This window comes from Eptesicus fuscus, chromosome 17 (assembly GCF_027574615.1).
Source record: "Eptesicus fuscus isolate TK198812 chromosome 17, DD_ASM_mEF_20220401, whole genome shotgun sequence".
Taxonomy (NCBI): domain Eukaryota; kingdom Metazoa; phylum Chordata; class Mammalia; order Chiroptera; family Vespertilionidae; genus Eptesicus; species Eptesicus fuscus.
In genome coordinates, this window is record NC_072489.1 from 5,394,942 (window position 1) to 5,412,538 (window position 17,597).

Below are 17,597 nucleotides of genomic sequence, written 5' to 3' on the forward strand. Positions count from 1 at the left end.
TCAAATCTCTGCAAAAAGTAGAAATAATATAATCTACATCTTTGAATACCATGCAATAAAATCAGAAATAAGGGATAAAAGAAACATTAAAAAACACAACAACCATTTAGAAATGGTTTTAAATTATTTCCTACAAAATCTCATGGGTGCCAGGTGGTACACTTAGGGCAGGAGCCCACTCCACAGTCTCTACTGAGATGAGATAAATAAAGCATCAAAAAACCACACTGCTTCCAACTTAATAATGAGAAAAGGCCAAGTGAGCTACAGAAGCATAACTTTTCCCGGGTCTACCAGGGAGCTGAGTTTGCAAAGTAACTGAAGTATGACAAGCCCCTTTCAAGACAAGATGAAACACAGATAGTATTATTTCTGAAAGAGCACAGAAAAAAAGAGGTAGCCACCAGAGAAATGGGTAAGAATAAATCAGTTAAAACTAACAAAATGTTAAAAGTCAAGTATGGACTGAGGGGTCACTTTGGAACAGCTAGGAGCCCCCAAAATAAGAAGAGTTCACGGTCACTCAGAAGCGTTTCCCTGGGCCTCTGCAGGGTGCTCAGAAAGATGGGGGATCAGGCGGGAGGACAGAGTGCCCCTTTGGTCGCACTGGTGTGCAGGAGGCCACTGGCTGCTGCTGGGGGACAGGCACCAAGCCCCTCTCTTCCCCATGTCCCTTCTTTCCTATCCTCTGGTCGCCTGGGGCAAGAAGTTATTAATAGTGTTTGTTGAATCAGTAACTATGTGAAAAATATTCTCTTATTAGCTGTAAATATAATAGACAATGACATCAGTTCAAAATTAAATTTTTATAAATTGTGAAACTCATATATAATTGGGCAACACACATATTAAAACATTTTTGCCTTATTTCTAAGAGAGATACAAGTTTAAGGATTTACATATCCCCCTGTTTTCCGTCCTTCTTTCTCTTATAAGGGAGGGAGAGCACCTGATAGTTCAGAAGAGTCTTCATGAGAGGTTGAATGAGACCTAGGGACAGCTAAGGATGGCCAGTAGAGAATGTTAACATTGGCCCTGTGTTTATCTGCTCTCAGGGGGTTTTAGCTCCCCAAATTTGTGTCATCTATCAATACTCTAATTCTTTATGTACCTGTTCTATCTCCCTAATATGAGTTCATTAGCAAACATCTTTCTTGGTGCTCTCCTCTCTTGGAGATTAATCTAGGATTTAAATGTCCCCTTGCTCATGTCTGTGATGTGACCAATGAGAAGGTGGGCTCATAAAAGAGGCCACTATGCTATTCTGATGGCTGACTTGTAAAAATTGTGATATTATTGACCTATAATATTATATTAGTTTTAGGTATACAACATAATAATTCGATATTTTTATATATTGAGAAATAAATGATCACCACAGTAAGTATAGTTAAGATTCACCTCCATACATAGTTACAAAAATTTATTTTCTTGTGATGCGAACTTTCAAAATTACTCTTTTAGCAACTTTGAAATATACAATATAGTACTATTAACTATAATTGTTATGCTGTACATTGTAGCTCCATAACTTAATTATTTTATAACTGAAAGTTGATACTCTTTAAAAAATGTATATATATATTTATATATATATATATATATATATATTTTCATTGATTTCAGAGAGGAATGGAGAGGGAGAGAGAGATAGAAACATCAATGATGAGAGAGAATCACTGAACAGCTGCCTTCTGAGCACCCCCTACTGGGGATCCAGCCCACAATCCATGTGCCCTGACCGGGAATTGAACCATGACCTCCTAGTTCACAAGTTGATGCTCAACCACTAAGCCACACTGGACAGGCATGGAACTTGGTACCTTTTGACCCTCTTTACCAGTTTCAACCCCCAATCCCACTTCTGGAAACCACCAATCTGTTCTTTGTATGTATGAATCTTTGAGTGTTTTTTTGTTTTGTTTTTAGATTCCACATATAAGATCATATGCCATTTGTTTTGTTTTTTACCTCACTTATTTCACTTGGCATAATGCCCTCAAGACACATCTATGTTGTCAGAAATTTTTTGTTACAAAACCTATGTATAGGTGAGGCAAAAATAGGTTTACAATTGTTTGTATGGAAAAGAATACAATATTACATAATAATAGACTAACATGTAAATTGACCATAACTCCGCTACACCCAACAGCCAATCAGGAATGAGTATGCAAATTAACCCAACAAAGATGGTGGGTTAATTTGCATAGGCAGGCGCAGAGCAGCCGGGCAGGGAGGGATGCCTGCTATGAGGGGGTGGGGGGGTGCGGAGGGAGCTACAGGAGTGGTGCTCTGGCTGGGAGTGAGGACTTGGCGGCTTCTGGGTGGCCCAGGAGCAAAGCCAGGGGAAGGAAGGCCTATTCTTGCACAAATCTTCGTGCAACGGGCCTCTAGTAATTAATAAACAATAATACAAGAATAAACTGTGTTTTGCATCTCCATAACTATAAACCTACTTTTGGCCCACCCTATATGCTCACAAAAGAAAAAATACAGATTGAAAAGAAAAATAACATCTATATCACTCATCTAGAGACAACTAAGTTAATCTTTATATACAGATAAACATAGAAAATCTCAAATTTGTGTATCATACTTGATGCTCATAGTTTAATTTAAAAAGTGATTTATATTACATACTAGAGGCCCGGTGCATGAAAATTCATGCACTGGAGGGGGGATTCCCTCAGCCCAGCCTGGCCCCTCTCACAGTCCAGGAGCCCTCAGCGCGGGAGGCGACCCGGCTATCAGGGGAAGGCGACGCCCCATCACACCTCTGTTGCTGCCACTGCCGGCAGCGCAAGCCTTGGCTGGCCCTGGTTACCTGAGCCTCGGGCGGCCCTGGGTGGCTGGGCAGCCGCCATCAGAGGCTTGCCTGCGCCTTGGGCCAGCCCTGGGCGGCTGGAGGATTGAGGGGACCGGGGGACCCTGGAGGCAGGCGCGCAGCCTTGACATGTGTCTGCTGCCCGGTGGGGCTGAGGGAACTGGGTGCTGCCATCTTGTGGCTGTGGGCGCCATCTTTGAAGGCGTGGCAGTCAATTAGCATAGCCCCTCCTTATTGGCTGTGGGTGCCGCCATATTTGATGGCGGGGTAGTCAATTAGCATATTCCCTCCTTATTGGCGGTGGGTGCCTCCATCTTTGTGACGGTGTGAGGATCAATTAGCATATTCCCTCTTTATTAGATAGGATACTGTGCATTTCCCCCCAATTTGGCAGATTCCAAAAGAATCCTTCTATGTCACCAGTTATATTTCAGCAATAGATAATGGTTGCATAATATTTCATTACATAGATGTACCATAATTTCTTTTCAAAATTAGTTTTAGTAAATAATCCCTCACTGAAGGACACTATGACTACTTCTAATTTTTTAATGATTATTCAAGCAAATAAAGGGGAGGGAATGGTCAAAAAGTCACTCCAGCCCTAGCTGGTTTGGCTCAGTGGATAGAGCATCGGCCTGCAGACAGAAGGGTCCTGAGTTTGATCCAGACAAGGGCACATGCCGGGTTGCAGGCCCGATCCCCAATAGGAGGTGTGCAGGAGGCAGGCAATCAATGATTCTCTCTCATCATTGATGTTTCTTCTCTCTCTCTCCCTTCCTCTCTGAAATCAATAAAAATATATTTTAAAAAAAGTCACTCCAAAGTTTTAAATCTCAATAATTAGAAAATGAATTACATAATGAAAATCTTTAAATACTATACTTGATAGTCACCAGCAAAAGCAATCTGCCGTCTGAAAGGCTTTATGCCATAAAGAAAGAAATGGAAGAAAGACATTTATAAAGCTTCCTAAATGGTCCAGCACAAACAACCAAGGCCTATGGCAGACGTGGTTTCTGGATTGATGATACAAATGCACTCATTCATTTCACTTAAAAGAAAAACAGAAAAAAGTGTCTGTCATAAGATCAATAAGTCCAGAGTGAAAAACAGGTTTCCTCAAATTCAGGATGATAAAGAATTTCATAAAATAAAACCCAGAAATTTTTTTCTATAGACTTCAAAACACTGAAAATAACATGAAATTTTTGAGTTGAAGAAAATGTGGGCAAAAGTCTTTAGAATAAAAAAAAAAAATGAGAAGATTTTTCTAAATACATCTCAAAATTGCAAACATGTACAAATTAACTCTATATGACAACAACCCAACATGCTGAAATAAATGGAAAAAACTAAGATAAATACCTGCAACATGTGACAATTAATATTTCTTAATATAGAAAGAGCAAATGAAAAATCAAAATAACTACTTACAAGCTAAATGGGCTGAAGACATGAAAAAGCAATTCACAAAATAAATAAAAATGGCAAATAAACACATGAAATAGGTTGAATTTCAGAAAAATTAAAACGATGGACAATCTCATTTTTGTGAGCATGCCTATGCAAAGGAAGACAAAGTAATTCAGAAGGACAATTTGCAATAAGTATAAAAATATAAAATACAAACATCTTTTGAGTCATTAATCTTACTTCCAGGAATTAACCCTAATAAAACAATTATATATAGCATATACAATTATATACTGCAGTATTGCTTTTCATATAAGATAAAGAAAATAAATCAACTGTGTACAAGTGGGGAATTGGTGAAATAAATTAAGGTATATAGGTACATACAACAGACAAGCATTTAGCTATAAAAAATGTCAACAGCAGGTCTGCATTTGTTGGTGTTGAAAGCCATCCATGAGACTGTAATGTTTTCAAAATGAGGCAGATTAGAGCATAGAATATATGGTGTGATCTTATTAATGTCAAATGGTTACATAGATTATTCATGGAAATATCTGAAAGGTATTTGGTTAACCAAAATGTTAACAGTAAATTCTGGTGATTTTCACATACATCAGGATAATTTTCTGAATTTAAAATATAATAATAAATGTGGTTTTTTTAAAATATATTTTTATTGATATCAGAGAGGAAGGGAGAGGGAGAGAGAGAAACATCAATGATGAGTGAGAATCATTGATTGGCTGACTCCTGCACGCCCCCTACTGGGGATCCTGCCCACAACCTGGGCATGTGCCCTTGACTGGAATCAAACCCGGGACCCTTCAGTCCACAGGCTGACGCTCTATCCACTGAGCCAAACCAGCTAGGGCATAAATGTGTTATTTTTATAAAAATAAGAGACTCATTTATGACAGCTCAATTCTTTTATTCCCATCAAGATAAATTTTGTCTATCTCTACTTTGGCTATCAAGGCCAGCTGGCCATTTAGTGTTTGCTTTGTTTTCTTGTTAACTTGATAAATGTAGTATAACAAAGACTCTGTCTGGTCTTGGTCCTGGGTTCCTGGCAGAAGCTTCAGAAACCCTTGGAATTTCCTGAGTGACAGTGTCTTTGTTATGAGGTGACTCCTACTGGGCCCCGAGATAGCTTCAGCACTGGGACTTTCAGCCTTTGAACTTCAGGGAGTGGTAAACAGAGGGTTGAAAATGATGTGGCCAATGTTCCAATCAATGAGGCCCATGGAGGAAGCCTCAATAGGAACTTTGGACACCAAAGGTCAGTGGAGCTTCTGGTTGGCAAACACCTTGATGTGCTGGGAGAGTGACTGCCCGACACCACAGGGAGCGGGCATGGGAGCTTTGTGTTCTCTCCCAGATCTCACCCAGTGTGTATCCTTTCTAATAAAGTGGTAATAGCGCCCTCCTGGCTCTGTAAGTCACTCCAGTGAATTATTACATGTGGGGAATCGAGGACACCTCCCAACTTGTAGCCAATTGGTCAGAATTGTGTGTGGCCTGGAGGACACCCACCCCCACCTCACACATTTGGCTGGAGTCTGAAGTAGGGGTGGTCTTGTGGAGGACTTGGCCCTTATCCTGTGAGGTCTGCACTAACTCCAGGTATTTAGTGTCAGGATTGCTTTGCAGCACACCCAATTGGTTCTAGTATCAGACCAGCTGAGTTGACAAGACCAGTAACCATCCTAAGTAATGATATAATACTATTTTCTATAATTGATACTTTTGAGAGTAGAGGAGAAATGCCCAAAAGCTTTGTTGATCAGGTTTTGTGATTTTTGTACACAAATAATAAAATTCAGGAATTGTTTATCTTTCTTCAGTACCCAAATGCTTCCTTATCTGTGCCATTCATGCAGCTCTCCCAAGCATTACTCCCATACACTGTGCACCCCTAGTAAAGCACTTATTACTGTGTGCTGCATTTGTCTATGCCTCTCTCTCATATGCTAAACTGTGAATTCCAAAGCAGGAACCACACATTATATTCCACCTTTATATTCTCGAGCCAGCCACAGTGCCTGGTCTTGAGCGTGGTTTTGAGGCCAGAAACCTCAGTATCTATCTTCCTGTCTGTTTGGGTGATGCCCAATCTTGCTGGGCCAAGAGCACAGCAAATGCCCCATAAGTTTGGTAAATGAATGACTGAGTCAACAAAACAGCTCTGAACACACACAAAATCACTTCCGTGAAAGAACGTGGTAGATCAGAGAAATAAGTAACCTCTGAAGGGAAACAGTAAATAAAAATAAGATTCCTTTAAACACAGTAAGAAAAAAGAGAATAGTGTCAAGTATTCTTTTTCTCTTCTCTTATATCTTTGTGGTCTTTTATTATGATAGAAAATTAGAAAATCAGTTTGAGGCACTAACTTTTCTCCCTAGTCAGAATGCTATTATCCTTCTTATAACAACGTGTCCACTCACCTTTTAATCTAGCATCGCCCCCAAAGGCACCGCAGCCCCAGTTTCCCGTGGCCACTGCAGCAAGATTCTCTGAAGAAACGCCAGGACGGAGAAATCCACAGTAAGCCTGCAGGATTAAAGAAGTATCAAAGCACATGAGTGACTAGACACTAGCAGTCTTTCTAACTAGATGGACTGGAGCAGTATCCATTACCAAGCTTACGATATCTATTTTTCCAAAATAAAGGGGAAAACAGAAAGTTGTGGGATTATACAAGAAAGAGAGTAAGAAATGATTAATTCTAATACTTATTTGCTTTGATGCTGGGCAAACCAAAGCCCTAAAGCCAGGGGTGAGGAATGGCCAGCCTGCGGGCCTTACCAGGCCTGGGAAACCATTTGCTCAGCCCTCCAAGGCAGGAGGAGTGAGCTAATTAAATGTTTGATCAAACAGAGCAGGCTAATTTTTAAGTTGATAATTTTGTATGGCCTGAGAATGATGTTATAAATATCCAAATGGCCCTTGGCAGAAAAAAAGGCTCCCCACCCCTGCCTTAACCCAACATGGGTCTCAGTTTCTTTTTTCAATTCAAAGACATTTAAATGAAAATATCAGAGACATTTCAAGAGCTGATAGCATCACAGTGACAAACTACTAGGAACTAACTAAAGAAAGGAAAGACACGTGAGACACTGCTTTATTTGAAGGCTTTTTGATCACCATTTTTCATTAAGGTAAAGAGCAATTACTGTTATGTTTCCTTAGCACTCGCTCTGAATTACTGGAACTAGATTAATAACTGTGAATAGCTTTTTAATGTACCTCCTGCCACTAAAATGCTTAACAATGCGAAAGCAACTATATTATAAAAGGGATTCCTACACCTGGTTATAAAATAACCCTAAGAACCATTCTAGCTCCAAGATTCTCTAGTTTCAAGCTGTTTTAAATGAGAATATTTTAAAATGTATTTCTCAGTAACCTGAGAAAAGAACAACATATTCCAAGGATGTTGACTAAGTATTAATTACATGAACAGTTCATTTTGTATGAGAAGACTGCGTTTAAGGTCCCAGAGTTTCTGACGTCCATTTTTTCCCTGCTTCCTAAGGGTTCTTAGTTTTCTAAAACTATCAGAGGTTGAGTATAATAGCAAAGCAAATCTTCCTGGGTTTTCTTAATAAGAATCAAAGCCAAAAATACAGGTTATGCATAATCATAAATAAAATAAAAATGACCCCTGACAGATGTTCCCAGAGAAAAACCAAGTATAAAGAAAGATGCTCTATGAAATCCACACACAGATATATAGTAAATTGCTCTGTGAAGTTTCCACAAAGGTATAAAAATGTTACCCACTGTCTGGATGGATGAACAAGGCAATTCCTTCCACCCCTCCTAGGCTGTAAATCCTGACAGATACTAATTATAAGCTGCCACCACACCATTATTCAATGATGTGGTACAGAGCTTACACCAGAACTCACAAATGACCTGTAAAATTAGATGCATGGGGCTTCTGAAAATCCCTTTCAGGTAAAACATATAAAAAAGCTCAATTTTTTAAGCAGGTTCTTGAAAGATATACTCTCCCTTCCTTTATGCCAACAAGAAAGGGAACAAGCTCTGTCGGAGTAGATATAAGTTTGGTTGCCTGTCAAGTTCTCCTACCATGCCTAGCTGAAGAGGGAGACCTCTTAGCTTCCTTGTTCATGTCATTTCTGTTCTATATGTCAGAACGGTTTTAGTCTCTTCCTAACTGCTACCTCTACATATCTGGGCTAACTTTTCTTTAAGGAACAAAAATAGCTTCCTGAAACAAAAGCCCAACAACAGAGAATTTTAAATATTTAGATTAGAAGCAAAATCTAATATAAAGGATTAACCAATTTTACAAAAAAATAATCCTATCCTAAAAAATGGCCACAACTAAATCAAACTATACAACTGAAATTAACCTGCATTTGGTGTTTTTATCAAATAAAACTTTAAAAAGATTATCAGAAATTAAATGATATAAAACAATTACATGGTAATTCTTTTATTCTGTTAGAGCCAGAAAGAGAAGAGTAGCAGCAAGCCCCTCAAAAGTCCCTGAAGAGGGACAACCCATGCTTCTCCTTCTCCAGCGAGGAGAGGGGTCCCTCAAACGCTAGAAACCAGGGCAGTGCCGCTGTCAGGGAGTCCTTTCCTTTTACAGGAGTAATTGAGCTACTTCAATAAGAAACAACCATCGGGTAAGGATAGAGACCGTAAAAGAACTGCCAAGTTCTTACTTCATGGAGAAAGGTACTAGGAGTTCTCAAGAGCTCCACACAGGCTACAAATACTTTATTTTTCCCCACCCAGAGCCACTTGAGGAGATTAATTAGAACAGTAAGAGTAATAGGGATCCAGCTTAAATTTAATCACATCCTGATATGACCTTCACCAATGACAGAGCTACTTATTTTTTACTAATAAACAACTTTAAACTGGGGAAAAGGGAAGCATTTATATCCCAGGACAATAAGTAGAAGGTATCAATGAACACTTTAAGAAACAAGAGGCAGCAGGAAAATACTGGTATCTAGAGTAAAAAACTAGAGCCCAGCCAGGAAGTGGTTAAGATAGAGATGTAGGAAGGAAATAAAGAAAACTGAAGTGATGACTGGCCCGAATGGCTCCATGGTAGAGTGTTGACCTATGAACCAGGAGTTCACAGTTTGATTCCTGGTCAGGGCACATGTCTGGGTTTGTGGGGCTTGATCCCCAGTAGGGGGCGTGCAGGAGGCAGCCAATCTGTGATTCTCTTGGCCATTGATGTTTCTATCTCTTTCTCCCTCTCCCTTCCTCTCTGAAATCAATAAAAATACATTACAAAAAAGAAAAAGAAAAGAAAACTGATGTGAGAACCTACAGGCCCTGAAATGAGTCCAGGAAATAGATGGTCCCCTGCCAGAAACCAATCATTGTTTCACTAATAGAGAGATGTGGACAGGAAGCCGGGAAGGCCGGTCAACAACCTTAATTGCTCTAACCACTCACCCTTTGGTTGAGGCATTTGTTAGCTGAAGCAGCCTCCACCTCTGTTAGCCTTATGTAAATTTCTGTTATTTCCTGCCTGAGGGCTATGGGTGTTTCCCATAGCCTCAATAAAAGGGATAGGATAGCCGGGCCAGAGCAGTGTGTAGTCATCCCACTAGAGGTGGGCTCCCGCCTGGCCCCCAATATCGCCAAATTAATACATTTTCTAGTCTCTTTTCATTTGTGTGTGGCCTTCTCCAGAACCCGAACCCTGAACTGGAACCCTGAACCACGCTGGACGTGAAAGGGGCTTCTACAGTCCTCAGGAACAGTGTACCACAAATATCCACACACCAATGTGCATAAGCCCACACACACTTTTGTAAAAACTCAGTCTGCAACATTAATTTTAGCCGGCTCAAGTAGATATAATTAAACTATGTCTTTCACTATACTATAAATACATTATATTACTTGCTAGATTAATAATTTAATTAGGAATAATAATTATTTAACTTAAAGTAATATGGTTGGTACTGATACTGATTTTCTGAGGTTTTAGAATACTGTAATTTCTTAAAAACAAATACAAAAAAAAATTATAAAGGAAAGAAAAAACCAACATAACATAAAAATCATGGGAACATATGTGTTAATTCCTTAAGAATGTGAAAATTCCTTAAGAATCATGGGAACATATGTGTTAAGTTTGCACAGTGACAGATGATTACTAAATTTAGTGGGGTGATCACACTGTAAGGTATAAAAATGTTGAATCACTATATTATACACTTGAAAGTATTATAACTAATACAATAAATACTGTATACCAACTATACTTAAGGGAATCTTTTGGAATAGAATAAAATAATATTAATTAGGAGTCTTAAAACTATCCTTAGATTCAGTATCATCAATTTTATAAACTTCTCTTGCTACTTTATTAAATAGCAACTGTGTAAAGTTGTTTATTACTATAGTATGTATATGTACAATAGAGAAAAACTTGGTACCACCTAATTGTTCAAAACAGTAGTTAAGGCACAGTGTATCAATCCCACTGATTTTATGTCTATTAGACATATTATTATGAAGATTAGAAAGTATGAAAAATATTTATAATATAGGGCTAAAATAAATAGGTAAAATACAAAATTATAGGTACTTTTTGAACCCATCCTCTCTAATAAAATGGCAATATGCAAATTAACCATCACTCCACTACATAAGCCACGCCCACCAGCCAATCAGGGCAAGTATGCAAATTAACCCAAATCCAAGATGGCTACAGCCACAGAGAGCAAGGTTTCCTAGGTAACAGAGCAAGCCAAGCTTTCCATAGCCGTTGCAGGCCTAAGCCTCCACTCAAGCTACAAAGTTTCAATTACAGAAGGTAAACAAATTCAAACAAATGGCGGCAGAATGGAGCTTGAGAGAGCAGGCCAGGGTTGCCAGCGGCAACAGGGGAAGCAAAGCTTTCTGCACACCCTGGCCGGGCTCACCCATTTAAGGCTACAAAGTTTCAATTGTAGAAGGTGAATTAACTGCCACAGAAATGGCTGCCGCCCCAGGCTACAAAGTTTCAATTGTAGAAGGAAAATAAATTCCAGATACCAGGGCCTCCGCTTGGGTTGCCAGAGGGCGTGGCCGGCCTGCAAACCACCACAGGCCCCTCGCTCAGGCCGCCCCACACCCCAAGGGAACCCCCACCCTTATCTGTGACACCCTTCAGGGCAAACCAGCTGGCCCCCACCTGTGCACCAGGCCTCTATCCTATCTAATAAAAGAGTAATATACAGATTGATCATCACTGCAACACACAATATAGCTGCCCCCATGTGGTCAAAGATCCTGCCACCATGTGGACACAAGATGGCCACTACAAGATGGCCAGCAGGAGAGGGCAGTTGGGAGGGACCAGGCCTGCAAGGGAGGGCAGTTGAGAGGGACCAGGCTTGCAAGGGAGGGCAGTTGGAGGTGATCAACCCTGCAGGAGAGGGCAGTTAGGGGTGACCAGGCCGGCAGAGGAGGGAAGTTGGGGGCAAACAGGCTGGCAGGGGAGCAGTTAAGCATCAACCAGGCTGGCAGCGGAGTGGTTAGGGGATGATCAGGCTGGCAGGCAGAAGCGGTTAGGGGCAATCAGGAAGGCAGGCAGGCAAGCAGTTGGGAGCCAGCAGTCCTGGATTGTGAGAGGGATGTCCGACTGCCCGTTTAGGCCCGATCCCATCAGGATCGGGCCTAAACGGGCAGCCGGACATCCCTCCAGGAGCCCCAGGTTGGAGAGGGTACAGGCTGGGCTGAGGGACAACCCCCCGCCGTGCACGAATTTCGTGCACTGGGCTTCTAGTATATATATGAAGCTAAATATTCATGAAGAAAGACCTATACAAATGATGCCTTTTTATCTTTAAAATAACTGTAAGATTAATAAATTGATTTTGCTTTTTAAAAATGCAATATAAGCCCTTGCCAGTGTGCTCAGTGGTTAGAAAGTCAGCCCAAGCATCAGAAGGGTCTTTGGTTCAATTTCCAGTAGAGGGCAGGTACCTGGGTTGTAGGTTCGATCCTTGGCCTGGTCAGGGTTCATATGGGAGGCAATCAATCAATGTATCGCTCTCACATCTCACACTCTCTCTCTCTCTTTCTCTTCCCCTTCTCCTTCTCTCCCTTTCACTCTCTCTCTTAAAAAAAAAAAAAAATCAATGGAAAAGAATCCTTGTGTGAGAATTAAGAACAATAAAAAAAAAGCAATATAAAATGAAATAATTATGCAGACCATAGTTTTCTTTCTCATGTGTAAAACAGAAGATTAGAGTAGGTATCTCTGGTTATTCTGACTGGCCGCTCCGAGCGCCTGCCTCTGGAGTCCCCCAGTCCCCTCAGCCCCCAGCCGCCCAGGTCCGCCTGAGGCTCAGGTAACCAGGGCCGGCCGAGGCTTGTGCTACATCACTTTCCCCTGATCACCAGGTCGCCTCCTGCTCTGAGGGCTCCTGGACTGTGAGAGGGGGCAGGCTGGGCGGAGGGACCCCCCTCCAGTGCATGAATTTTCATGCACCTGGCCTCTAGTCGGTTAGATAAAAGGAGACTGACTTTTCCTTTTAAAAACCAACTCTACTTACAGGTCACATGTCGTCCAATAACACAAGTGGAGCCTAGATGAAGCAGACTGTTTCCAGAAGTAATAAAGCACTTTGTGGGATTGCCCTTTCAATTGTCATCTGGTGAGCAATGTCCCAAAGTAGAAGATAGGCCTCTAGAGTTCAAAGATCCACACTGAATTCTGATGGTGAAAACTGGTCTTATGTTTGTTGCTTCATTTAGAAAAATAGTTTTTCTATTCATTCCTACTTTCTCTCTGACATGCAAAAAAAGGAAGAAAGAAAGAAAGAAAGAAAGAAAGAAAGAAAGAAAGAAAGAAAGAAAGAAAGAAAGAATTGTGCAAGTCATAGCTCAAGTGATTTAATGTAGACTTCTGCTTTAAACCCAAGTTGACAAAACATTTAATACTCTCTCCAAGTTGTGCTGTCAGTTTCTGGAAAACTTCCTGTTGCATCTACTGAAATTTATAATTAACTCTCTTTTAATAGCTAACTGTACCTAATAAGTTATGAAATACTTTCATTTAGGAAGCCCAAAGTTATTTGGATTAGTTTTCTAATTAAGTTATTAGTAACATTTAACAAAACCACTTACTGCTTTCTTATTTATCAATGAAAGAATTAGAAAACTAATTCTTTGCTAAACGGGCAAATGTTTATGAATATAGTAGTAAATAAAAAGCCATACATTTATTAAATGATTTCCCACGTGCCAGGCCCTAAGTGTTTTCTCAATGTTAGCCATGTGGTGATGGGCTACTTTACACCTGTGATATTTCCTTGTCTCATGGGAATTTAATAAAATTAAATTGTCAGGGGAAGCAAGGAGGAATCCTCAAATTTTCTTTAAAAAGTGTATCAAACAGAAAGGGATACTGAGAAAAGGATTCACTGGAAACTTGCTTACAGTATAGGATTATGACTAAAAAAGAAGAGGTAAGCCAGGTGTACATGCTTGTAGATCATGTTTTAACAAATGCAGGAAATATTCTTTAAAAAAACATATATTTATTGATTTCAGAGAGGAAGGGAGAGGGAGAGACAGAAACATCAATAATTAAAGAGAATCATTGATCAGCTGTCTCCTGCACACCCCCTACTGGGGATTGAGCCCACAACTCAAGCATGTGCCCTTGACTGGAATCGAACACAGGACCCTTCAGTCTGCGGCCTATCCACTGAGCCAAACCGGCTCTGGCAGGAAATATTCTTAATGATTTAAGATTGAAATAGGTAAAAAGTCTGGAAAGACCGATTTAGTTATAGTAATCTTTATGTGGGAGGAGTTAGATTTTTAAAAAGTAATTAAGGTAAAATTGTATTTTATCAGGTGCCCTAACCACATTTCAAATGCTCAATAGTCACAATTCCATCATCACAGTATGTTGTATTGGACTTTAGGCCTTAGATTCTTTAGCTGAGTGCTAATCAGTTCATGATTAGTGACTAAATTAACTCGAGGCCAGAAAAAGATCACTACAAAGCAGGAGACAGAACAGTCCCTGTTATACAGGGCCTGTGTTTGCACTTGCTAAAGTAGAAACAGTGCCTCAATAGTGGCGTCAAATTAGCCCTGGCCTAAAGGATTTACCTAACAAAGCATAAAAGCAAGCCTCCGAAGGATTAAGTTGTCCAAGTCACTTATTTCTAAAACAAAACTCAAAATTAAAGAACATTTTTTAAAATTCCAGCAAGAAATGCAAAATTTACCACATTTGGCATCTAATCATAAATTAGCAGGTATACAAAGCACAGAATACAAGACATATTGAGGAGAACAACCAGTCACTAGAAATAGGCCTAGAAATGACACGGATGATAAAATTAGTAGACAAGGACATTGTAACAGTTATAGCTATTTCATATGTTAAAGCTAGTTTAAAGATTGAGCATATTAAATAGAGACATGTGCCCTGGTGGGTGTGGCTCAATTGGCTGGAGTGTCATCCCATGTACGGAAGGGTCACAGGTTCGATTCCTGGTTAGGGCACATACCTGGGTTGTGGATTTGGGGGTGTGTATGGGAGGCAACTGATCATGTTTCTGCCTCTCTCTCTGTTTCCCCCTTTCCCTCTTCCTCATTCTAAAAATCAATAAAAACATATTCTTGGGTGAGGATTAAAAAAATAGAGACATAAGATAAAAAAATGATCCAAATCAAACTTCTAAAGATGAAAATTATAATTTCTGAAGTGAAAAATATAGTAGACAGGATTAGCAGTAGATAGGCATTGCAGAAGAAAAAAATTCATGAACTTGAAGACATAGCAATAGAAACACCCAAAATAAAACATAAGAAAAAAATCATACATATAAGTAGACTGTGATAAATGAATGATGAATGAGCAGTGGGACAACTTTGGGCAGTCAAGAATACAGGTAATTGGAGTCTCAGGAGTGTGGGGGTGGGGATAGAAAAAGTTTGGCTCAGTGGATAGAACGCCGGCCTGTGGACTGAAGGGTCCTGGGTTCGGTTCTGGTCCAGGGTACGTACCTCGACTGTGGCTCAATTCAGGCCCCACTGGTAGGCCTAGGCCTGGGAGGCCCGGAGGCAAGCAATCAATGTCTCTCTCACATCAATTTTCTCTGTCTCTCCCCCTCCCTTCCACTCTCTCTAAAAATAGATGGGGGAAAAAATATCCTCAGGTGAGAATTAACAAACAAACAAAAAATAAGATAAGGAAATCTGGACACACCAAGGGACACCCGGGGCATGCTTGCATAGAAGACAGTGAAAAGGTTGCCACAGCAAGCTAAGGAGAAAGGCCTCAGGAGAAACCAAACCTATGGATGCTGTGATGTTAGAAGTCAAAGTTTCTACATGCATTTGGCTGAATCTTTTATGAAATATAAATTAGGCTTAACTGCATACTGACATAAGTAATGGCAGGCTGAAAACAAATAGAGAACTGCATCACTATACATTAAAAACCAATCCATCTGCTTCATGTAGTTTCATCTGTGTCACACTGCCATTGACACTGGGATTTACTGGGCTTAGTTGCTTTATTTAGCGTTTATATTTAGGAAATATCCATAAATCTGTAACATTTTGAGTGATTTGAGATAATGTATTTGTATCTAAAAAGTTTATCTTTAAAAACTGTATTAATAATATATAAGAAGTTTAATTAAACATTGACTAATTCATTTAACAATCATTTTTGAGAAGTTCCCTTAAGCAAGGCAGTGTGCTAGGCACTCTTTTTTTTTGGTATGAAGTTTATCTCATAAGGTCTCTATAAATGTTTTTCTATGTTGGTAACACAACTAACAATTTATTCACATATACCAAGGCTTCACATTTTTAAAATTTCTGGTGTTTTTGAGGATGGGTAAACTGAAGGTTAGTGCTATATAATTTATAGAACATCAATTGGCCATGGGAAATTAAAAAGAAAAGAGTTATGTATGCTCAGGGTTATCTTTTAAAAGATAATATTTGTTGTCCGGCCGGAGTGGCTCGGTTGGTTGCAGTATCATCCTGTGCACCGAAAGGTTGCTGGTTCAATTCCCAGTCAGGGCAAATGCCTGGGTTTTGGGTTTGATCCCTGGTCGGGTGGGGGGGTGGGGGTGGGGAGGAGGAGTGCAGGAGGCAGCAGATCAATGATATGCTCTCACATTGATGTTTCTCTCCCTCCTCCCCCATCTCTCTCTCTCAAAATCAATTATATATATAACTCTAGAATAGAAATGTAATGGGGAGATGATAATGCAGTTTTTCTAGCAGATACCCTTCCTCCAGCTGATTTATGTTTCTCTCTCACCTCTCTTTCCCTCTCTCTCTTCCCCCCCCCTCTCTCTCCCCGCCCCCCCTTTCTCTTAGCATGTCCTCTGGTGAGGATAGAAAAAAAAAAAAAGGATCATATTTGTTGATAATTTCTAAAAGTTAATGATCTAGCTCCTCCATAAGAAATGTGAAAATATGGACTTTATCCATTAAAAACTGAACATTTAAATCTGTGTTAATTAATACATGATTGTGCTTAAATACATTTCCTTTTTATATATTTCTCTCCACACTCTCTACTGCTTATATAATAACTTCTAGTATCAATGAACATGTGAAAAATTCACATATACATGTTTAATAAGTAACATCTAAATATAAAATGAAAATCTAAATATAAATTTTCTTATTCTATTGATATACTATATAATAAAAACATTATGTCTTGGAAACAACTGCTACAAGGCAAGAGTTTAGAATAGCGAAACAGGCTTACATTTTAAAACACAGTTAATAAAGATATCCTTCAGGCAAATTCTGAATTTCAGAGTCAGGTAAGAGAAAGTATAACTGCTGATATAACAAAACCCAGTCTTTCTGGATAGTGAAGTTACTTTTTTAAAAAGGTAAACAAACAATATCTATTATATAAATTCAACTTTGGGAAACAAGTGCATTTAATCTTCAAACTTTTTATGAGATTCCTTTGAGAATGTTAAACATTAAAAAACCTAATAAATTATATATAAGAAAACATGCGCAACGATAAGTTATATTCTCAAGTAGATTAGGATATAAGATAATAAATGTAATAATTACATTTACAATAGCTACTAAGTTGTTAAGATTATTTGGTTGTTTATTTTACTAATAATCTGAAAGGCAAGGTGGTTCAGCTGGGATAAGACCACAAGGAGGGACCACTCCTGGGGGAGACCCAGGAAGATGTGAAGACGACATACTGAATGACGGACATGCCAGTCCAAAGGTACTCCAACCCCTGCACAGACACACCCAGCCTGCTCTCCTTATCAGAAGTCGGTGCAGGGAATGGCACATCTGTAACCATGCAGAACCACAAACCTCATGA

General features: G+C 39.6%; 1 protein-coding gene across 2 annotated transcripts in view; it reads right to left on the reverse strand.

Annotated features, from left to right (window-relative positions):
* The window catches only part of PARG (poly(ADP-ribose) glycohydrolase), a 184,289-nt gene that overhangs the window by 12,375 nt on the left and 154,317 nt on the right, over positions 1–17,597 (reverse strand). For both annotated transcript variants that reach the window (XM_054729273.1, XM_054729274.1), the window contains one exon: positions 6,694–6,799. In XM_054729273.1, the coding sequence (XP_054585248.1) occupies positions 6,694–6,799 (106 nt within the window). The remainder of the gene's footprint in view (positions 1–6,693; positions 6,800–17,597) is intronic.